The sequence below is a fragment of the Plecotus auritus genome (assembly GCF_963455305.1).
Source record: "Plecotus auritus genome assembly, chromosome: 9".
NCBI classification, from domain to species: domain Eukaryota; kingdom Metazoa; phylum Chordata; class Mammalia; order Chiroptera; family Vespertilionidae; genus Plecotus; species Plecotus auritus.
The window spans coordinates 149,778,019-149,800,135 of record NC_137783.1 but is presented as its reverse complement, the minus strand read 5'-3'; the positions used below and the strand labels follow the sequence as shown (position 1 = coordinate 149,800,135).

Sequence of the window (22,117 nt, the reverse complement as noted above, 5' to 3'; positions counted from 1 at the left end):
TAGGGCTCCCGGTTTCCCACCAGCGCCGCGCAGGAAGAGGGTCAGGAGGAGGTCCAAAGCGCAACTTCTTAGAGCGGTCTGCAGCCACTATTATTATTGTCATCTCCGTTGTTCACGAGGAAACTGAGAGGGCCCATGGCTTTCCCAAGCTCACACAGCGCCCTAGCGGCAGAGCTGGAACTTGAACCCTGGATCTCCGTCACGGGATCCAAGCCAATGCCCCCAAATTCTGCAGTCCCCAGGCCCAGTGCAACCTCTGGCCCGGTCCCGACCCGAGCGCCCTCGCCCCCATTCGGCCCCTCCCCCCCACCCCCATATTTAGCGCGAATCCGATCCGGGGCTGGGCCCGGCGCTACTTAACGCGGCCCCAGTGGCCTGGAGAGCGCCAAGCAGAGCGAAGCCAGGAGCTCCAGCGAGATGATGATGGTTATGCAGCCCGAGGGTCTGGGGGCCGGGAAGGGGCCCTTCGCGGGCGGCGGCGGCGAGTACATGGAACAGGAGGAGGATTGGGATCGCGACCTGCTGCTGGACCCGGCCTGGGAGAAGCAGCAGCGGAAAGTGAGTACTAACCCATTTCCTGATGGCAAAACTGAGGCCCGAGAAGCCGATCAGTTTTGGGTTGTAGAGCCTGCAGAGTGCCGCTCCCTCACTCAGGCTCTGCCCATCAGTCCTCTGCTGTCCCCCAGGGCAGGAAGAGAGGGCTGGAAGCCCTCATGAGGGGTTTAGGATGACAAGGAGAGAGTTTCTGGTGTGCCCCACAGGATTCATTTCCCTGGATCCACTTCCCTACTTCTCCTGCCGAGAACGGGTTGGCCTTAGCTCAGGAGATCCAAGTTTGGGGGGTTCTGGAAGAATAATCTCTTTCTCCCCACACCTATCCCACCTCTCTACCTAGATATTCTCAGGCCCCACCCTGGCAGCCAGGCAACTAGTAAAGAGACTTGGGAATGTTGGGGTGGGGACAACCACCCCAGATCCCTTCCCACCCTCTCTGTATTCTCTCCAGCATGGTGTCCATAGTCACTCTATTCCAATTGTCAAATGAGGAAACTGAGGACTAGAAAGAGGCAGAGATAGGACCCAAATCATGTGCTGTCAGAAAACAGGACCCCCCCCCCCACAACCTTTGCCCCTTGCTTGCCGCATTCCCACTCTTTCCCAAGATACCCCTCCCTGCCCCAGCGGCCCTGAGTCTGCTGAAAAGGCCACAGGACTGGGGAGGAGGGAGCCCTGGGTCCCCTTACGCAGTAACCTGACTCTCTGGCCAGATGGACACTTCGTGCTGAGGCAGCAGCTTGTGGGAGCTAGAGCGGGACACATGGGCAGCTGCTGCTTTGGCCCAGCCTTGCAGGGTGCTCAGGCCCCGTCTCCCTGAGCTATTTTCACTCCCAGACTTTCCCAAGTGGAGCGGGCAGGACACCTGGGTTCCCAAAAGAAAAGTGATCCAGGTTGGAGTGAAAAAAACCTTAGAGAGTGGCAGGCCAGGAGTAGGGAGGACACCATGAGGTTATTGGGCCCTGCTCAACATTTGCCAACAGTATGACTCCAGGACTGGGCAGGGAACAGGGGTGCTCAGTGAAATTTGCAGGATCTGAGAATCCCAAGATTTAGAATCAGAGCACCTCTACTGAGCTAGGTGACAGGAGATGACTCCAGGGACCAGGAGGCTCAGCTGACAAGTTTCCCCTGGTGACAAGCATCCCCTCAGGCTCCTCTTGCACCTGTCTCCAAGCCAGGCTGTGGTCCTCTGGTCCAGCAACCTCCCAGTGATGTCATTCCTGCCCCTGACTCCAGCTGCCATCTGCTATGCAACAACTCTTATCCTCACCCCCACCCACCCAGGCCTCTCCCTGATCCAGGTCCATGTGCCCTTCTTAAGGTACATGCCTCTCTGTAACTTGCCTTTGTCACTTAACAAAATATCAGGAATATCCTTTCAATCCAACGTACAGCCACCCACCTCATCCATTCATTCAATGGCTGAGGAGTATAGATGCTCTGTAAATTCATCAGCTTCTCGGGGATGCTGGACATTCTGGTCTGTTCTTTCTCATCCAGCATTGTTTATTACAATGTAACGAACATCTCTGTGCTCAGCATTAGCCCTGCCTCATCCCTGCTACTCTTCTGCATCTTGGAACACTCCCACCTCCTCCCACCTGATGCCTGAGCCTTCCTCTTCATTCAACCTCATTCAAAAATGTCCACGCATTATTTCTTGAGAAGGTCCAACTATGTGTCAGGCACTGTTTTGGGTGCCAGGAACTCAGCAGGGGACAAGCTCAGGGAGCTTGTACTCCAGCAAGGACCAATGTTTCTATCTCATCCACCTCGTCCTGCCACCTTCCCTTCAATACACCCTTTTCCTCTCACTCTGGTCCCGGTCACCATCTCCTCACTTTTCCCTTCTGCTCTGCCAAGTCTTCTGTCTCCACGCTGCAACCAGAGTGAGTTTTTAAAAAACACAGTTCTGCCAGCCCCACTCCTCTGCCTGAAAGCTTCCCTGACTCCTTGTTGCTCTCAGGGTCAAGTTCAAACTCCCTGGCTTAGCACCCAAGATCGTGCATGACCTGGCCACTGCTGCCTCTCCGGCCTGCCTCTCTCTCACCACCTATAGCCCAACACCCCCAGCTTCACTCCGGCAGTGCCCAGATAGCTGTAGCCCCACAAACCTAGCAACTCTTTCTTACTGCCAAGCACTTGCCCACGTGGCTGCCCCTGCCCAGAATGCCCTTGTCTGCCCTTCACTGCCTGAATAATTTCTGCTCCTCCATCACACTCTCATCAAATATTAGCCTTCCCCAAGAGGCCCCCCTCCTGATTTAGAGACTCCCCTGGAATCCCTGACACCAGTCTCTCCCGGCTTTTCTCAGACCAACATGACCCTTTGATTGACTGTGAATTCCTTTAGGGCAGGGACCACATCTCATTAAGAATCATGTTTGGACCTAGCCAGTCTGGCTCAGTGGATAGAGCATCGACCTGCGGACCAAAGGATCCAGTTAAGGGCATGTACCTTGGTTCCAGGCTCCTCCCCAGCTGGGGCCCCTGATCAGGGCTCGTGCAGGAGGCGACCAACCGATGTGTTTCTCTCTGTCTTTCCCTCTCTCTTCGACTTTCCCTAAAAATCAATGGAAAAATATCCTCGGGTGAGGATTAACAACAACAATTTTTTTTTTAAATATATTTTATTAATATTTTACAGAGAGGAAGGGAGAGGGATAGAGAGCTAGAAACATCGATGAGAGAGAAACATCGATCAGCTGCCTCCTGCACACCCCCTGCTGGGGATGTGCCCGCAACCAAGGTACATGCCCTTGACCGGAATCGAACCCAGGACCCTTCAGTCCGCAGGCCGACGCTCTATCCACTGAGCCAAACCGGTTTTGGCAACAACAACAATTTTTTAAAAAATCATGTTTGTCGAATGAAGGAATGCCTCCTCCTTTTCCATGGAGGCCCCACCCAGACCTGCCTGCCCCCTGCCCTCTGCCCCCTGCCCCATCCCTTTCCAGGGCATCCCAGACTCCAGGGTTGGAAGGCACTACAGAGAGTCAACTGCCCTTCCTGTGCTTGGGGCCCCATCACGTAGTGCTCAGCACTCAAAACACCTCCAGTGACAGGAAGCTCACCCCCTTCCCTTAGCAATGACAGCCCCTCAAGAACTTAAAGCATCATCTCCCAGGCCCAGCTTCCAGGGCATCTGATAAGCTGTTTCTGAGGAAGGGAAACTGGCTGAGGGAAAGAATTCCAAATAACTTCCAGGGCCACTTTTTGGGAGAACCGGCTTTGTGGTATGGAAATGCTCTAAATTCTAGAATCCTGCCAGGTCGGGGAAGAGGGACCTGAGACAACATGGAGTCTGATCCCTTAACTGTACAAATGGGGAGACTGAGCCTAAGAGAGGGCAAGAGAGGATTGGAGCCCAAATATGGATTCGACCAAGGACTTTGTAGCTGATGGATCCAGGAGAATGCCAGGCCTGAAAGCTTCGTAGCTTGTAGAAACTTGTGCACCAGGCTCCAGGTCACCCCGTCCCCAGGAGACACACGGACATATACCGGCCTTCCCATCCCAGACCAGCTTTACAGATGCCCTAACTCTAGGGGCCAGGGGAGGAGAGTCACCTCCACAAACTAGATCAGGCTGGGCCCGAGTGCCCAGCTGACCCTCCACAGCCTGCAAAGCTCTTGCACACTCATTGGCCTGGAGGCCAATTCACAACAGCCCGCAGAGGTAGATGGGACTCATATAAAATTACACAGGTGCGCCCTAACCGGTTTGGCTCAGTGGATAGAGCGTCCGCCTGCGGACTGAAGGGTCCCAGGTTCGATTCCAGTCAAGGGCATGTACCTTGGTTGTGGGCACATCCCCAGTAGGAGGTGTGCAGGAGGCAGCTGATCGATGTTTCTCTCTCATCGATGTTTCTAACTCTCTCTCCCTCTCCCTTCCTCTCTGTGAAAAAAAAAAATCAATAAAATATATTTAAAAAAATACACAGGTGCACAGACCCTCGGGCAAAACCTTCAGAGCCAGATGTGCTTTGACCCAGAATTTTTCTGATTTTAAAACAGCTTTATCGTCCTGCATTGGCCTTTGTACCTCCGAGGGCCCCACACTTTGGAGTGTCTGCTTTATGATTTTCTAAATCCCCCTCCAGTGCTGGAGACTGCTCAAAGTCCAAACTGAGACCTGCATGCGACCCAGACCCCATTTCTCCTCTGCCGGGAGAATTAAAGCTCAGAGAGGGAAAGGGACTGGCCCAGATACACAGCAAATCAGTGACTGAGCCAAGACTTGAATCCAGGGCCTTGGGCTCTGAGATCCACCCCGACCAAGGAGCCTGAGCACTGTCCTCAGCACTAGGGTCTGAGCGCTGTTCTCTGCCCCCAGACTTTCACTGCCTGGTGCAACTCACACCTGCGCAAGGCAGGCACCCAGATCGAGAACATCGAGGAGGATTTCCGCAATGGCCTCAAACTCATGCTGCTCCTGGAGGTCATTTCAGGTGAGGTGTGCAAATCCGTGCACAGGGACCCCGGGACCTAGGGGAATCCCGAGAGCTGGGGGAATATGGCAGCAGAGACTCCAGGGGATTGGCGATGCAGGGGAAAGTTTGAGGACAAGGTCTTCAACTTCCTCTCTTGACCTTTGACCCTTTACCTCTTCTTTTACACCCAGGAGAGAGGCTGCCCAGGCCAGACAAAGGCAAGATGCGCTTCCACAAAATTGCCAATGTCAACAAGGCCCTGGACTTCATTGCCAGCAAGGGGGTTAAGCTGGTGTCCATCGGGGCTGAAGGTGAGGAGGTGGCAGGAGGAGGCCTAGGCGGGGTTTGGGGCTCTTCCTGACATCAGCTAGTCACCTCTGTGAGCTTCAGTTTCCTCATCTCAACAGTGGGGATAACCATCCGTGCCTCATGGGAGGGACTGTAAGGAGCAAATGTGCCCAAAACGCCAGCCCATACCCTGATACCTAGACTGAGTTAGAATCAATTTTAAGTAAAACAGTTGAGTACTGACTAGGCACCAGCCCTGGGATGAGGGACCAGGCCCAGAGAGCAGAGCAGGGGGAGGTAGCTGAGGCTGGTAGCACAGGCCTTGAACCCCAGGTGGGATCTGCCCCATCCCCGCCCTGTAGAGATCGTGGATGGGAACCTGAAGATGACCCTGGGCATGATCTGGACCATCATCCTGCGCTTTGCCATCCAGGACATCTCCGTGGAGGGTGAGCAGGGGATGGTGGGGAGGAGCAGGTAAGGTGAGAGGACCTGGCCCAGACCCCTCCCCAACTAACACGCCCCCATCTTCATCCAGAAACCTCGGCCAAGGAAGGCTTGCTGCTGTGGTGCCAGCGGAAGACAGCGCCATACCGCAACGTCAACGTGCAGAACTTCCACACCAGGTCTGTCAGCTGGTCAGCTCGAGCGCGTGGGCCTCCGCCAGGCCCTGGGGCCCAGAGCTGGCCCCTGTTCCAAGCTGCAGGGGAGGAGAGGTCACAGCCAAGTTCCTGGAACAGTGTCTGAAAATAGGACTCAGTCAATGTTGAATTGACTCCAGGAGGGTGAGGGAGACTTCCTGGAAGAGGGAGCATTGGAGATATTCCTGGGAGGACATTCAGCCAGAGAGAACCTTGAGGGCAGGAGGCCAAAAACATCTAGAAATTGGTGGGGCCTAAGCCTGCGGCATGTGAAGAATCATGGAGAGCTTGCCGGAGGTAGTCCACGTCTAGTAATAAAGTGCCTCAAATGCCAAGCCAAGGAGTTTAGACTTTACTCCATTTGACAGATGAGGCTGCCCTGATGGGAATGCTTCTGGGGCCAGGGTAGGACAGGGCCTCAGCTTGAACTCGGGCCTGACCCACCCCCTTCTCTCTGTCCAGCTGGAAGGATGGCCTGGCCCTCTGTGCTCTCATCCACCGACACCGCCCCGACCTCATCGACTATGCCAAACTGCGCAAGGTTGGCCTCCAACAACCCCAGCCCCAACTCCCCAAAACCTCTGCCCTCCGCTGACCTTTAATCTCTCCCCCCTCCTACCCATCTCCATCTAGGATGACCCCATTGGGAACCTGAATACTGCCTTCGAGGTGGCAGAGAAATACCTGGACATCCCCAAGATGTTGGATGCAGAAGGTTAGAGAGTAAGACTATCTCATGGTCTAACCTCTACATCTGTTCCTCCCTCCTCCTAGAAGGCCCTGCCCTTCCCCTGGTTCCCTGGTCCGAATCCTTTTGAGCCACTGGCCCTCTTCTCGGGCCCTCTAGCCCAGTGGTCGGCAAACTGTGGCTCTGTTGACTAATGAGTTTGCTGACCACTGCTCTAGCCCATCTCCCTGCCCCTCTCCACCTAGTGGAACCAGCCTCCCCTCCCCTTCTGGAATGGCTCCCCCCTCTGCCTCATATCCCCGTTTCCTAAGTCTCTATGGTCCCTCAAGACTGAGAGCTCCTTTGGGGAGGTGCTGCCTCTGGTCCCTGTGCCTAAGCAAGGCTTTAGTTAATTGAAACAGCAGCCCTGGCCGGTTTGGCTCAGTGGATAGAGCGTAGGCCTGCGGGCTGAAGGGTCCCAGGTTCGATTCCAATCAAGGACACATGCCCAGGATGCAGGGTTAATCCCCAGTAGGGGGTATGCAGGAGGCAGCCAATCAATGATTCTCTCATCATTGATGTTTCTATCTCTCCCTTCCTCTCTGAAATCAATAACAAAATATTTTTTAAAAAATTGAAATAGCAAACACTGTCTGAGCACCTGCTGTGCCTGGTACCCTGAATGTGTGGGCATTGGTGGATGAGAACTTGGGGGAAAAGACAGACAGTGTGGGATGGTTAGAAACACCAGGCAGTGTGGTCTGGTGCCTCATGAGGGCTGCGGTGTTTCCTCACCCCACAGAGCGGGGGACTGCTGGACCCTGGGGTGATCAGACAGGGATTCAGAGAAGAGGAAGATGTTTTGGGTAGCTGGCAGCTGGCGGCCATGACTAGATGTCCCGGTCCCCTCCCATTCTAAGGGAGAGCTCTGCCTGGGTGGGGACATGAGCCCATTTCCCACCCCTGGGTTTGGCCAATAAACACCTCCCTGTCATCCCCAGACATCGTGAACACCCCAAAGCCAGATGAGAAGGCCATCATGACCTACGTTTCCTGCTTCTACCATGCCTTCGCTGGCGCTGAGCAGGTGAGGGGATGTGGACAAAGGGCCCAATCTTGGAAGCATCTCAACATTTGGAGATGCCAGGCTCGTGGGTGGGAGTGCCACCATCCTGGCTGCACACACACAGGCCTTGGGGAGTTCAGGCGTAGAGGCTTCTGGCCTGGAAGCTGCCTCTCCATCCTGAAAGATGTGCTCCCCTCATCCTTTTTCCTATTTGTACGGCCCAGGGTTCATAGGCTTTACAGAGGGAGGGTGGGTTGGGGGTGTCTGTGGCAGCTTGTTCTATGGCAGCCACTCTACCCCACCCCCACCCCCACAGGCAGAGACAGCCGCCAACAGGATCTGCAAGGTGCTAGCTGTGAACCAGGAGAATGAGAAGCTCATGAAGGAGTATGAGAAGCTTGCCAGTGAGGTGAGCCCGAGTCTTCCCAACCCCACCTGTGCTCTCCCAACCTGCTCACTCAGGTCTGTGCTGGCCAAGTCTGCCTCTCCTCAGAGTAGCCTTGGTCCCACCCCCAGCCTCCTCATGAAATCTTCACCCAGCTCCTACCACCTTCTGCCTTTCCAAGCTCCTGGGCATTCACTCATCATTCATTCATTTCCTCATTCATTTATCCATTCACTCATATTTAGGTAGTCTCGTGGTTTTTGCTCTGTGCCAACTTATACTGGTAACTGGACTCAGAAATTAACCACTCTACTCCTTCCCACACTAGTGGGGACCCCCCATTCTTCCCTTCAGACCCCCACTCTGCTTGAGCCAGGCCCTTTGGGCACAGCCTAGGTGTGGGTGTAGAGGGGCGGGTGAGGTGAACACGCCAGCCCAGAGCTCTCTGCTCTGCTCCTGCCTGGCCCTGACAGCTGCTGGAATGGATCCGCCGCACCATCCCGTGGCTGGAGAACCGTGTGGGCGAGCACAGCATGAGCGCCATGCAGCGCAAGCTGGAGGACTTTCGGGACTACCGGCGCCTGCACAAGCCACCCCGAGTGCAGGAGAAGTGCCAGCTGGAGATCAACTTCAACACGCTGCAGACCAAGCTGCGGCTGAGCCACCGGCCCGCCTTCATGCCCTCCGAGGGCAAGCTGGTCTCGGTGAGCCGGGCCAGGGATGGGGTGATCCCGACTCGCCCATATTCTCTGGGAGACCCTGGGATCTGTGTCCCCTTCTGTACAAGGGGTGAGCCATGATGGAGGGCACCTCTGCCTGCCCCACAGGACATCGCCAACGCATGGCGGGGGCTGGAGCAAGTGGAGAAAGGCTATGAGGACTGGCTGCTCTCGGAGATCCGGCGTCTGCAGCGACTCCAGCACCTGGCTGAGAAGTTCCAGCAGAAGGCCTCCCTGCACGAAGCCTGGACCCGGGGTAGGACACTTCATGGGGCTTGATTCTGTCCTGGGGTGGAGACTGGCGAGAGTGGGACTCCTGGCAAAATGCGCTGGCCAGGGGCAGGGTTCTGCCGGAAAGTTGGAGACTTGTTTCCTGGTCCCACCCTTGCTGTGCAACCAAGTCACTGGCCCTCTCTGGGCCACAGTTTCTTTATGTGAAAAGTCAGGCCCTTCACTCTCTTCTGGGTCTGGCCTTCTGGAGGGCTGCTCTAATCTATTTGTCATTTAGCATTTTATTTGTGTATGTGGCATGTATCCAAAGGAGAATCCGTAACCCTAATGTCACTTACGTTATGCTCAAAGTATATTGATGCCAAAATATTGCACGAGTCGCATATATTACTCTGTATGAACACAGTCATTCTGCATTCTGTCAGGATTTTAGTCCTACAAATGAATGACTCCTGCCTAAAAATAATGAACACACACTAACAATGGATTATGGGTATAATAAATAATGATGGTTTGATATAATAAGAAGTCCTTAAATATAAGGCCACTTATGTAACCCTGAGATCTCCAGACCTCTAAATTTCAATGACCTTTTCTGCAAAATGCAGAGGCACTCAATAAATGGTTGCTGCTGCCATTATAAAAGTTTTTATTTGCATAATTATGGTAATTGTCATTCTCCAAGCACTTTTAGGTTTATTATTCACTCATCCAACGAATATTCATAGAGGGTCTCCCAAATGCCAGGTGCTGGGGACACTGGTGAGCAGAGGAAACCGCATCAGGAGCTCATCGGGCTCAGAGTCATTGGGAGGTAGTTCTCCATCAAATAATCAAAAAGAGTACCAAGGGCTATCCCACACCACGCAGGGTCAGGGGACGCAGACGTCATTTAGGGGCCATGTCCTGGAACAGGAGTTTCATTTAACTCTATGAGGCCAGCGCCTCGAAGCAAACCGCTAGGGTAGGCTAGGCAGATGTGATCATCTGCACTTCACAGATGAAGAATGTCCGCGGTCACACAGCCCTGCTCCGGGCCCCTCCTCCTCTTTCTGAGCAGGAAAGGAGGAAATGCTGAACCAGCGCGACTATGAGTCGGCATCGCTACAGGAGGTGCGGGCGTTAATACGGCGCCACGAGGCCTTTGAAAGCGACTTGGCGGCACACCAGGACCGCGTGGAGCACATCGCTGCGCTGGCCCAGGAGCTCAAGTAGGCGTGGCCCAGGAGCTCGAGTAGGCGTGGCCCAGGGCCGGGCCCGTCCCCGGAGACAACGCCCCTCCCTGCCCGACCCCGCCCCTCGGCTTCGAGCCCCGCCCCGATCCTCATTGCCTTCAATTGACCGTTCTCCCTTGTTCCGCAAGCCAGACTTGGTCCCTTTGTCTTTCCCCATCACCACTTGCTCCTCCCCTCCTCCTCCTCCCTTATCCCCATCCTCATCTCCGACCCCGCTCTGCCGCCCACTCTCTTCCCTACCGCCACTCACAACCCCTCCCCACCCCCCCATGGCCGCCCACTCCCTTCAGCTTCGCACCGGGTTTGCTACCGCCTTGGCACCTCCTCCAGTAAACCCGCCCCTTCTCGCATAACCCCGCCCCTTCACTCAAAATCCTTGAGGGCCAAGCTGAAACCATTGGGCATCCCTAGGGCCACGCTGGGAACGCCCCCTTCAGGAAAGCCCGGCTTCACCCTGACCTGCCTTGGCTTTCTTACACCTTCACCACAACCCGGGGTGTGGATCAGGAGGAAATCTGGGCTGCAGTCTGGCCCCCCAGTCATCCCCTCTTCTCGCCCCCAGTGAGCTAGACTACCATGAGGCTGCCTCAGTGAACAGCCGCTGCCAGGCCATCTGCGACCAGTGGGACAACCTGGGCACGCTGACCCAGAAGAGGCGGGATGCGCTTGAGGTGAGGCTGGGGGCTGGACACTGGAGACAGGTGAGGGGGCCTGTTGGGCCAACTGCTGACTCTCCGCCATTCCTGTGGCCTTCAGAGGATGGAGAAGCTGCTGGAGACCATCGACCAGTTGCAGCTGGAGTTTGCACGGCGGGCAGCACCTTTCAACAACTGGCTGGATGGTGCTGTGGAGGACCTGCAGGACGTCTGGCTGGTGCACTCGGTGGAGGAGACCCAGGTGGGCGTGGGCGTTCTGGGGTGCGGGGTTGTGGGGGGGGGGGGCTGAGGCTGCATGAGATGACAGGGAAGCTGGCCTAAAATCCTGTGGGCCACTCCCTTAGGCTCTTGAGGAATGGGGGGGAAGGAAAACCTGTTTCTGAGAGCTGGGCTGGGAAACAGGACTGGGTTCTTGAGCCAGCCCTGCCCTAGACCCACTGGATGGCCTGGAGCACGGTGCTGCCCTTTGTCGCTTACAGGAAGTGGGGGTCCTGGCTGATCCTTCCTGCCTGTTGCCCTCAGAGCCTGCTGACAGCACATGAGCAGTTCAAGGCGACGTTGCCCGAGGCTGACCGAGAGCGGGGTGCCATCCTGGGCATCCAGGGTGAGATCCAGAAGATCTGCCAAACTTATGGCCTGCGGCCCAGCTTGACCAACCCCTACATCACCCTCAGCGCACAGGACATCAACACCAAGTGGGACACGGTCAGTGCTGCCTGTGGCCACCCCCTGCTTCCCACCTGCTCCTGAGAACTCTGACCACCCTGAAACCTCACGTGTCCCAAAATAAGGGTCTGGGTTCTGCCACAGACTCTATGTGGTGCTGGACAAGTCACCTTGCCTGTTGGCCTTATCTGTAAAGAGGCCCTAACAGCATTTTCCTGTCGGGCCTGATGTGAAGTATAATGAAATCTGGTGTGTGGGCATCCTTTACAAAACAGTTAGTTATAAATGAAGTTGATGCCCCATTCACTGATGAGGAAACAAGCCTAGAGAGGTTGAGTGATTTGCCCAAGAGCCTGCCCATCGAGCCCTGGCACCTTGGTTCAGAGCAGCAGGGGTTGTTTGAGGGGCAGGATTCCTCCAGAGCTGCCCTGGCACAGCCACTCCCCTTTCAGGTCCGAAAGCTGGTGCCCAGCCGTGACCAGATGCTGCAGGAGGAGCTGGCACGGCAGCAGGCGAATGAGAGGCTCCGGCGACAGTTTGCAGCCCAGGCCAATGCGATTGGGCCCTGGATCCAGGGGAAGATGGAGGTGAGGCTTGGACAGTGGGGCAGGAGCTGGGCCACCAAGAGCTGGGAGTTCTCATCCTGCCCGGGTCCCCCTGCAGGAGGTGGGGCGCCTGGCAGTGGGTATGGCTGGCTCTCTGGAGGAGCAGATGGCTGGACTGAGGCAGCAGGAGCAGAACATCATCAACTATAAGAACAACATTGACCGGCTGGAGGGCGACCACCAGCTGCTGCAGGAGAGCCTGGTGTTCGACAATAAGCACACCGTCTTCGGCATGGAGGTGGGGAGGTGGCACTGGCTGGGAAGCTTGGCGAGGCCACACCTGGAAACAGCACGTCTGTTCCAGGAGGGTCCCCAATTCAGCTTGGCCAGATCCCCCAATGTACCTGTGGGGATAGTGAGACCCACGAGTGAAGTGACCTGTCCAGAATCATATAGCAGTCTAAAGCCAGGCCAGATTGGCCATGGATGGTTGATCAATACCTAATACATAATAAATCATCAAACTTTAAGGCAGAAAGGGCCACTGGAGGTCACTCAGTGGAACCTCCAGATGGGTACAGAGGCCCAGAGAGGACTTACCCAGGGTCTTACAGTGGGTTGGGGTGGAGCTAGAGCTTGTGGCCAGGCACTGGCTGCCCACTTAGCCCATCTCCTGCTCTCCCAGCACATCCGTGTGGGCTGGGAGCAGCTGCTCACCTCCATCGCCCGCACCATCAACGAGGTGGAGAACCAGGTACTGACCCGAGACGCCAAGGGCCTGAGCCAGGATCAGCTCAATGAGTTCCGGGCCTCCTTCAACCACTTTGACCGGGTCAGCAAGGGCCCAGCCTAGTGGGGTGGTGGACTTGGGGGCTGGTGGGGTTCGAGGACCAAGCCTGACACCCATTTACCCACTACAGAAGCGGAATGGGATGATGGAGCCTGATGACTTCCGGGCTTGCCTCATCTCCATGGGCTATGACCTGGTGAGTGCCCCTCACCCTCCTCCCATCAGTACCCTGTCCTACACATGGATCACCGGCTATGTGCCTTCAACCTTGACATCCATGATCTCATTTTCTCCTCATCACACCCATTGAGGCTAGGCAGAATTAGACCATTTCAGACAGGGGCTATCAAAGGCTCACAGAGGTAGATTAACTTGTTCAAAGATACAAAGCTGGAAATTTGGACCTAGTTCTGTGTCTCCAAAGCTTGAGCTTGCAACGTTTTACTCCTGTAGTACAAGAATCCCAGGAAAAAAGACCAGGACCAACGGGCAAAAGGGGCACTGCCACAGGCAGGAAGCAGATTCAGCCTAGTAGAAAGGAGTTCCTAAAGGCAGAGCTGAGAGGCTGCAGTCTATGGAGAAAGGGAGCACCCTGTTCCTGGGGTTGTGCAGCCAAGGCTGGACAGTCCTCAGGAGGGGACATGTAGAGCCCTCCTGGCTTTAGCACCCATGGGCATGACGCCCGGCCTCTATCCCTACAGGGGGAAGTGGAGTTTGCTCGCATTATGACCATAGTGGACCCCAATGCAGCGGGGGTCGTGACCTTCCAGGCCTTCATTGACTTCATGACCCGAGAAACAGCCGAGACTGATACAGCTGAGCAAGTTGTGGCCTCCTTCAAGATCCTGGCGGGAGACAAGGTGGGTCCCTGGCATGGAGGGGCTGGCGGGCTGGGGCAGGGAATAGGACCTGTGGCCCCTCAATACCTCTTCTCCCCCAGAACTACATCACTGCTGAGGAGCTGCAGCGGGAGCTCCCAGCTGAGCAGGCCGAGTACTGCATCCGACGAATGACACCCTACAAGGGGTCTGGGGTTCCAGCTGGAGCCCTGGACTACATGGCCTTCTCCAGTGCCCTCTATGGTGAGAGTGACCTCTAACTTCAAACCCTGAGGAGGTTTTCCATGCAAGTAGGAAAGAGGGTGTTCCCTCTGACTGATCCCATCCATCTCTCAGAACACGGACCCCTAAGAACGACCAGCAAACTGTTTCAGAATAAAGATCCATCCATGGGTTTCACTCCATCTCCTTTTGGTTCCTGAAGCAGAAGCTGGGCCCTAGGCTTCTGGGCAGGACTAAATGCCTGACCTTAACCCTCCAGGGCTCCCCACCACGCCTCCTTGACCTCAGGGACTGAGCATTCACACCACATTGGAGCTGAGGACACCTCTTTATTGCTGTTAGAAAAGGGTGGTTACAACAGTTTGTCTAGACATGAAAGGGGATACTGTCCCCTACTCCAGGGGACCAGAATTTATAACGTCAGAGAAAAGCCAGGTCAGGAAGCCAGAGTCTGCTGAGGACAAGCTGAATTTAAGACCAGAATATCTGCTTCCCACCTGTTCCTTGCCTGAGCCCAGGGTTCTTGGCCCAGCTCAGCTGCCAAGACATCGTCCTTCACCCCAAGACCCTCCTAGCTACCACAACTTAACAAAGGTGCAGTTGGGGAACTTCAGAGTGGGAGTTGGGTGGAGGGGATAGGGGCTGTACCCCTCGCCCAGTGCCCTTTGCTCACCCTGAGGCACCCGGCCCCCATCCCTGAGCCAGCTGTGCCTCCTGGGGAGGGGCCTGGAAATGCAGGTCGGGCTCGGGGAGGGACTGCCCTGGTCAGCACCAGGTCCTGAGCTGGTGCTCCTCAGTTCACTACCGCTGAGCTGGCCATGATATTCACACCACAGGCCCCAGACCCACGATGCAAGTAGTAGTAACCCTGGAAGAGGCGGGGGGGGGGGGGGGGGGAGGGGGCGGGGTTGGTGAGGGCACTAGGGCAGGGTGGCGGCTGGAGGGCCGAGGGCTAAGCAGGCAAGACTCACCTCCTCACCCCAGTCAGTGCCCCAGCTGTTCTTGATGGCCCAGAAGGGAACATCAGAGCCTGGGAAGTAGTGGGGAGTGCAGGGAGTCAGGGCCCCAAGCACTCTGCACTCTTCAAATATCTGCTGTGGGCCTACTGTGTGACAGGTACTAGGAAAAGAGCAGAAAAAAGACAGGCCCACCTACCACCCTCCTGGAGACCTGGGGCTCTAGGGTGCAGGAAGGGTACCTGCCTACTCCCCTCATGCAGGTTAGTCGTCCGTACAATTTAACTTCCTACTGCCTCAGCCTTCCCATCCACGGAGGGGATGGATGATCCCACCCGGCCCACAGCTGGGGACAAGGTTCCCAGGCTTTCCCCAGATTTCCCCCTAGAGTCCTGAGATGCTGTGGTTCAACCTCTGCCTGTGACCTGGGGTGGGTGGGCAGAGAGGGGGTCAACAGAACTCACGGTTGCCATAGCCCACAAGCAGTACAGCATGGTCAATGAACCAAGGGCTGCAGAGAGGCCTCAGTGGGTGGGAAATTCCATGGCGGTAGAACTGAGGAGGGAGAATAAGCAATAGGGGGCCAAGTCCAAGGAGAGGTAGGGGAGGAGTCAGCAAGAAATGGAGCAGGGGCAGTGGGGCTAGGGCAGGGGTGGGCAAACTTTTTGACTCGAGGGCCACAATGGGTTCTTAAACTGGACCAGAAGGCCGGAACAAAAGCTTCAAAGTAAAGGAGTGGAGGGGAGAGCAAGAGAACCCTCTGCTCTTTCGGCTCCGCGGGCCAGATAGAACAGCCGAACGGGCCGGATCTGGCCCGCGGGCCGTAGTTTGCCCACAGCTGAGCTAGGGCCTTACCTGCATGCCAAAGGCGTTGATGGCAATGGAGATGGGGCCGTTCTTGGCCAGCCAGGCCGCCAGCTCTGTGACAGGGGAGGGGCAGTATCAGGGGCACCCAGGCCCCAGCCTCACATGGCCTGTCCCTATCCCACCCCTCACTCACCTTGCTCATTGTGGCTTAGCTCTACTGAATCATTGATGTAAACCTTGACCTTCTCTGCAGAGAAGCTGCAGGTCTGCAAGTGGCCACTGTAGCTGTAGTCATCCTCTGTCTCCAGCCCTCCTGGGCAACGGTGGGGAGTAAATGGGGAAGTAGAGAAAAGGTGGACTCTGTTTAGCATACATTCCTCTTCTTCTAGCCAGAGGCTATGCTAAGCCCCTTATCCACAAGGCTTCACATTCCTCATCTACCCCAGAACACAGGCCATCCCCTCTGAGGAAAAGCCTCAATCTAGAGCAGTGGTTCTCAACCTTTCTAATGCCGCGACCCTTTAATACAGTTCCTCATGTTGTGGTGACCCCCAACCATAAAATTATTTTCGTTGCCCTAACCGGTTTGGCTCAGTGGATAGAGCGTTGGCCTGTGGACTCAAGGGTCCCAGGTTCGATTCTGGTCAAGGACATGTACCTTGGTTGCGGGCACATCCCCAGTAGGGAGTGTGCAGGAGGCGGCTGATCGATGTTTCTCTCTCATCGATGTTTCTGGCTCTCTATCCCTCTCCCTTTCTCTCTGTAAAAAATTAATAAAATATATTAAAAAATTATTTTCGTTGCTACTTCATAACTGTAATTTTGCTACTGTTAATGAATCGTAATGTAAATATCTGTGTTTTCCGATGGTCTTAGGCGACGCTGCTAGCGGTTCTCAACCTGTGGGCGACCCACAGGTTGAGAACCGCTAGCAGGGTCGCCTAAGACCATCGAGAACCGCTAGCAGGGTCGCCTAAGACCATCGAGAACCGCTAGCAGGGTCGCCTAAGACCATCGGAAAACACAGATATTTACATTACGATTCATTAACAGTAGCAAAGTTACAGTTATGAAGTAGCAACGAAAATAATTTTATGGTTGGGGGTCACCACAACATGAGGAACTGTATTAAAGGGTCGCGGCATGAGAAAGGTTGAGAACCACTGATTTAGAGTGTCAACTCAGGGGGTTGAGGGAATAACCAGTGAGAAATGTGGCAGGGATGGAACTCAGGCCCCAACTGCTGACTCCTCGCTTGTCCCTGCTTTCCTAGGACTCTTGACCTTGGCTTGCTTGTCCTGCTCTGACAGGACTCAACCCTGACTCTTCCCAGCTCTTGTAGGGCATGTGTGGGTCCCAATCTGGCCCCGATCCCGCCAGGCTTCCAGACCAGTTTCTATATGGCCACTTCAGTCCCTCAGGCCTTTATCCTTTTCTCTGCAGCCCACTGCTTGACTGAATTGCCTATTTAATTCAACACCTCCCCTCAAGAGTGAGGTGTGTTACTACCTGGTTTAGCAGTGGCTAGAAATATAGACCTCCAAGCAACAAAAAAATCAAGACCCTGTTATGTGCCAGGAACTTGACAAATGTTTCCTCACTTGATACTCAAGGCAATCCTATGAGGCGGGCATGAGCCCCATTTCACAGATGAGGCAACTGAGGCTCTGAAAGAGCTGACTTGCCCAAGGACTTCAACCAGAAGGGTCAGCACGAAGACTTAAACCCAGTTCACATGATTCCCATGCTTATGTCTCTCCCCCTCACAAAATGTGACTTCAGGTGGAGGGAGAAGTGGCTCCCCCTGTCCCTCCTGACCCCATAAATGCATACCCAAAGTCTTTATGGCCGAATAGGCGTTGGAGGGCAAGCCACCCATGCAGGCCTTATCCACGCTGTCACAGTCCACGAGCTCTAGGAGATATAAGGGCAGTCACAAGGAGCCCTTGGGAGGAGCTGGGCTGGGCACAGGGGGGTATAGCGGGATGCTCACCCTGCTCAGAGAGGGAGAGTAGGTCCCCCCGTTTCAGGAACCATTGGCCCTCCACGTTGCCTGTAACTGAGAAGGCCCAGCAAGAACCACACATGCCCTACAAGAGATGGGCAGAGTCAGGGCTGGGTCTCCTCCCAACCCCAGGGCAATTTCCATGTCCCACCCTCACTTCTGAGGGGTCCAACCTGGTTCTTGACTTTGGTGACAGCCCCTTTTTCCCTCCAGTCCCACTCAGGTGGGGCAGGGTCGCCAACGGACTTGACCAGGCGCATCTTCTTGCCAGACTCCCCTTTTAGGAGGGGATTCAGGTAGATGGTGCGGAACTCCTCCTCTGTGGGCAGCGGATTGGGGGGGGGGGTGTTTCTAAGCCAGCACTGATCAGGGCCTTAGAAACAGGTCCTGACTCTTCTAGGCTCCATGATGGCTCTGGCCACCAGCCCTACCTGTGAGGTCACTGAACTTGGTGACTCCATACTGAGCTGTGCCACGGTCTAGGGCCTGAATCTTCTGTGCTTGTATCATGTTATTGATAAAGATGGACATGCGCCACTGGGCTTCTGAGGACCAAGGAGCAGGAGAGGAGGGGCTCAGACTCCAGGCAGATCATAGAGGAGGGGTGCTTGGGGTTAACTGGCAGAGGTTTTCCTGGGGAGTAGGTGGGCTCTGTAAGCTCAGGAAGGACAGAACCCTGGAGCAGGTAAGGGTGGGGGGCAGACCTGCAAGTGATAGGATTAGAAGGTGTGATAAACTTTTGGGGCCAAACTGGGGTGATGACTTCCCAGGTGTGAAGGCAGAACCAGAATGGGCTCCAAAGAGCACCCCAGACAGGAGGTCATAGGAAAAGGCCATCATGCCAGGGGCCTCCAGCAGAGAAAATCTGTCCTTTGCCCATCCCACTGTACCCAGAATGATGGAGGCCCATGGTTTCTGACCAGGAAGATCAGATGGGAGAAAGTCAGATCCCTGAGGTAGCCGCCCAATCCTGGGAAATTGGGCAAGAACTTAGGGATTTAGGAGTCCTTGAAAGGATGCACTACCTCTCCTGTCCTTCCCCTTCCAACACCAAGGTGCCAAAGTGGGGGAAGGCCTGATCTGATTGGGACGGGTACACCCCAGACTGGGTCCTCACCCTCCTCTGTCTCATAGGTCCGGTTATAGGTGGTGATAAAGTCCTTGAAGAGCGAAGCCATTTTCACATAAAAGTCCTGGAAAGGCAGAGGGGTCTTTACAAGGAGTCCTTCTCAGACTGACCAGGGAGCCCCAGGCCAGGGTGAGGGGAAGAGAGGGGATATAAGGCAGCAGCCAGATGCCCAGAGAGAGAGGGGCTCCTCACCTGGGGTAGAAGGTCCCTGTCCAACAGTGGGAGGAATGGACTGAAAGTCTCATTTTTGTCATCTGGATAGGATTGGAACAAAGGAATCAAGGCTGAACCCTGAATGAAGTCTGATCCAGGCTATCCCAGCAACCTTGGGCTATCCCAGCACCTTTCATCTTGGTATCCACTGGGCCACAGTCCTGCTTCAGCAACGCATGTTTTCCTAGCTCATAGAAGACTTCAAAGCTGCAGAGCTAGGGGGAGAGGAGAAAGCCAGTCTGGGGCCCTCGGCTAGATGGCGCTGGAGGCTCCCCAGATGAGGATCACCCCCAAGGCAATCACCCCCACAGTGGAGACATCTTACCCTTTAAAGCATGACCTCTGGCCCGCGGCCAGGGAAGTGACCTGAGTAGCTGTTGCCTCAGATCCCTTCCTTTTGGCTTGACCCACCTTCCCAACTGCTGCCAGAGTCAGCGTGGGGACAGGGAACTGAGGGAGCCCCATCACTCACCAGGGTTTTCTTAGACACAGGGAGCTGGCACACCGTGGGGTCGTTGCAGGGCAGCTCCTCCAGCGTCACCTTCAGAGAGTACAGCGACCCCCGGCCTGCCTGGTTGGAGGGGTGGGTGGGGCGGGTGAGGCGGGCACAGCCACTCCCACCTCAGCCCCGTGGTCTTGGGTCCCACAGCCCCACCGCGCCCCCTCCCCCATCCCAATCAAAGGTGTCCAGCCGTCCAGTGCCCCCACCCTAAGTTTAAGCCAAAGTTCCTATCTCTTGGTCTAGGGCCCCGCGTCCCCGCCCCAGCCGCGTCCTCACTCGGCGGACGCGACCGCTCACGGTCCCCAGCACGGCCCGCGCCCCGGCAGCCAGGCCGCGGTTGTACGTGTCCAGGGCGAAGCGGGCGGGCCGCCGCAGCAGCTCCGGGGACGCGGGCTCCCAGGCCTGCGCGCCGGCGTCTCGGCGGGGCGGGGCGGGGGTAGCGCCTGGGAGTAGCCCCAGCAACCACAGAAGGGGCAGCCAGGACGCCATCGCGAGGGCGAAGCCGGCGGCGGAACCCACAGACAGCCCAGGCCAACGGACCCGACCGAGTAGTCTAAGACCTTGGGACCTGAACCCCCGCCCCGCTCCTGGGCACCGGCCAATGGACGTCCGTGTGGGGCGCCTGCGCAGTCATTTGTTTATGCGAGGCACGTGGGGCGCGCTGACTGCGCAGGTGGGTGGGGTCCAGCCCGGCGGGGACCAGCGGGTCCTGGCACAACCCAAGTCTGCAGGAGCCCCAGCCTGCGAATAATCCTTTTAGGTCTCTGGAGCTAGCCTAAGAATAAAAGTAACTAACATTTATTGCATTTTTATTATATGTTAACATATAATCGTTGTAGCAATCCTGCGAAGTAGATGTAATCCCAACTTAATAATTAAGGAAATAGAGGCTTAGGGAGATTAAGCGGTTTACCAAACATTGGACAAGTGATGGAGCAGGACTTGAACCCAGGCAGTTGGCCTCAGAGCCTGGATTCACAGTTCGATTCTTCTTTGAGGCCTCTCTTCTCATCAGCAAAATGGCAGCTAATATTCCCTGGATTGGCAGTTAGTTCCTCAGGCTATTGTTAGGGTCAAACAAAACCATGCAACCACTCGGGTCTCATGGCCTAGCAAGAGATGTTGGAGCCGAAAGAGCGGAGGGTTCTCTTGCTCTCCCCTCCGCTCCTTTACTTTGAATTTATATTAGTTCACACAAACACTCCATCCATGCTTTTGTTCTGGCCCTCCGGTCCAGTTTAAGAACCCATTGTGGCCCTCGAGTCAAAAATTTGCCCACCCCTGTTAGGACAAGGGTCTCAAGGTCTGGGCAATTCTTACTAAATACTACTCTTGCTAAATATTAAAATGTGGTACAGTATTTTGCAGGCCAGCTGTAAATAGGATGAGCTTGACACTAAGCCAACTGAAATCAATGAGTAATTGACCAAATAGTGTATGTAATCAATGGTAAGCTTCTGGAGATCGAGCTTTGGGTATGAATCCCCTCTTCTTTACTTGCTGCGAGTAAATAAAACTACCTTGCAACAACCACATCTCCTCCTTGAATAGAGCACCCCAAGGGCAAACCACTTGCGTTGGGTAACAGCGGCATGAACAGTTACATTACGTTAGTGCTGTCTACTGGAGCTCACAGCCTAGTGGAGAGACAGCTGAGAAAAAGAACTTTTCCTGCATGACATGCCAAGCTGAGGGAGAAGAAAAAGGGAAGAGAGCATTTAAGGGAGTTGGAGAAGTCACAGAGTGGGTGGAGGGTTACCGTATACTTGGAGAGTGAGGGAAACCGATGTTAAAGATCACCTGGTCTAGTCCTGGCAGGCGTGACTCAGAGGGTACACATTTTAAAGGGCCTGATGCTGTTGCACTTTGGTTAGCAAACTACAACCTGAGGGCCTGTTTTGGAAAGAAGGTTTTATTGGAACACAGCCCTGTCCATTTAGTTAAGCTATTATCTATAATTGCTTTCACATGACAAAAGCAAAAATGAGCCTTGTGACAGAGACCATATCGCTCACAAAGCCAAAATATGTTACTATTTGATCCTCCACAGAAAAAGTCTGCTGACCCTGCCGTAGCGTTTCTCGCCTGGGTCATGTGTAACTTCTGGAGAATGCAGCAGTATTCCAGGGGAGAAGCCAAAACATAAATGCTAAATATAGCATGTCTTCCCAAGGGGCAGTTTAATACAAATATAAATAATTTCAAGCATCGCCCTGACCGGTTTGGCTCAGTGGATAGAGCGTCGGCCTGTGGACTCAAGGGTCCCAGGTTCGATTCTGGTCAAGGGCATGTACCTTGGTTGCAGGCACATCCCCAGTAGGGGGTGTGCAGGAGGCAGCTGATTGATGTTTCTCTCTCATCAATGTTTCTAACTCTCTCTCCCTCTCCCTTCTTCTCTGTAAAAAATCAATAAAATATATTTAAAAAAATAATAATTTCAAGCATCATTTTTATATGAAAATATTATGAAGTAGGGTGTAAATTTTGCATAACTTTCAAAAGTAAAAGACTTTAAAGAAATTTATCTCATGCCTTTCAGGTCAGCACTGCTTCCCTCTACTTCCT

At 54.8% G+C, this 22,117-nt stretch overlaps 2 protein-coding genes across 2 annotated transcripts; one reads left to right on the top strand and one right to left on the bottom strand.

Moving 5' to 3' along the window:
* Positions 1–380: 380 nt before the first annotated feature.
* On the top strand, positions 381–14,121 carry ACTN3 (actinin alpha 3). The gene is made up of 21 exons (XM_080643088.1): positions 381–558; positions 4,894–5,008; positions 5,182–5,301; positions 5,641–5,727; positions 5,817–5,904; positions 6,382–6,460; positions 6,553–6,634; positions 7,588–7,673; positions 7,969–8,061; positions 8,511–8,741; positions 8,865–9,012; positions 10,048–10,198; positions 10,785–10,893; positions 10,979–11,119; positions 11,401–11,583; positions 11,997–12,131; positions 12,208–12,387; positions 12,775–12,921; positions 13,010–13,075; positions 13,581–13,739; positions 13,820–14,121. Exons 1-21 carry the CDS (start codon positions 418–420, stop codon positions 13,976–13,978), a joined length of 2,700 nt encoding a protein of 899 aa, XP_080499214.1. The 5' UTR covers positions 381–417; the 3' UTR covers positions 13,979–14,121.
* A 129-nt stretch (positions 14,122–14,250) lies between these two features.
* On the bottom strand, positions 14,251–20,137 carry CTSF (cathepsin F). The gene is made up of 14 exons (XM_080643087.1): positions 19,829–20,137; positions 19,523–19,621; positions 19,181–19,265; positions 19,030–19,091; positions 18,826–18,901; positions 18,140–18,253; positions 17,882–18,027; positions 17,697–17,793; positions 17,537–17,617; positions 15,897–16,016; positions 15,752–15,816; positions 15,361–15,451; positions 14,912–14,970; positions 14,251–14,808 (listed from the first exon to the last, which is right to left on the bottom strand). Exons 1-14 carry the CDS (start codon positions 20,039–20,041, stop codon positions 14,734–14,736), a joined length of 1,383 nt encoding a protein of 460 aa, XP_080499213.1. The 5' UTR covers positions 20,042–20,137; the 3' UTR covers positions 14,251–14,733.
* Positions 20,138–22,117: the final 1,980 nt, after the last annotated feature.

Excerpts from the sequence above, each read along its gene's own strand:
- ACTN3 (XM_080643088.1), top strand. The coding sequence starts at position 418 with ATGATGATGGTTATGCAGCCCGAGGGTCTGGGGGCCGGGAAGGGGCCC. Across the intron at positions 5,009-5,181 it reads GCTCCTGGAGGTCATTTCAG|GAGAGAGGCTGCCCAGGCCA; the intron begins GTGAGGTGTGCA and ends TTTTACACCCAG. Across the intron at positions 11,584-11,996 it reads TCAACACCAAGTGGGACACG|GTCCGAAAGCTGGTGCCCAG; the intron begins GTCAGTGCTGCC and ends CTCCCCTTTCAG.
- CTSF (XM_080643087.1), bottom strand. The coding sequence starts at position 20,041 with ATGGCGTCCTGGCTGCCCCTTCTGTGGTTGCTGGGGCTACTCCCAGGC. Across the intron at positions 19,092-19,180 it reads AGTGGATACCAAGATGAAAG|ATGACAAAAATGAGACTTTC; the intron begins GTGCTGGGATAG and ends AATCCTATCCAG. Across the intron at positions 18,028-18,139 it reads CAAGTTCAGTGACCTCACAG|AGGAGGAGTTCCGCACCATC; the intron begins GTAGGGCTGGTG and ends CGCTGCCCACAG.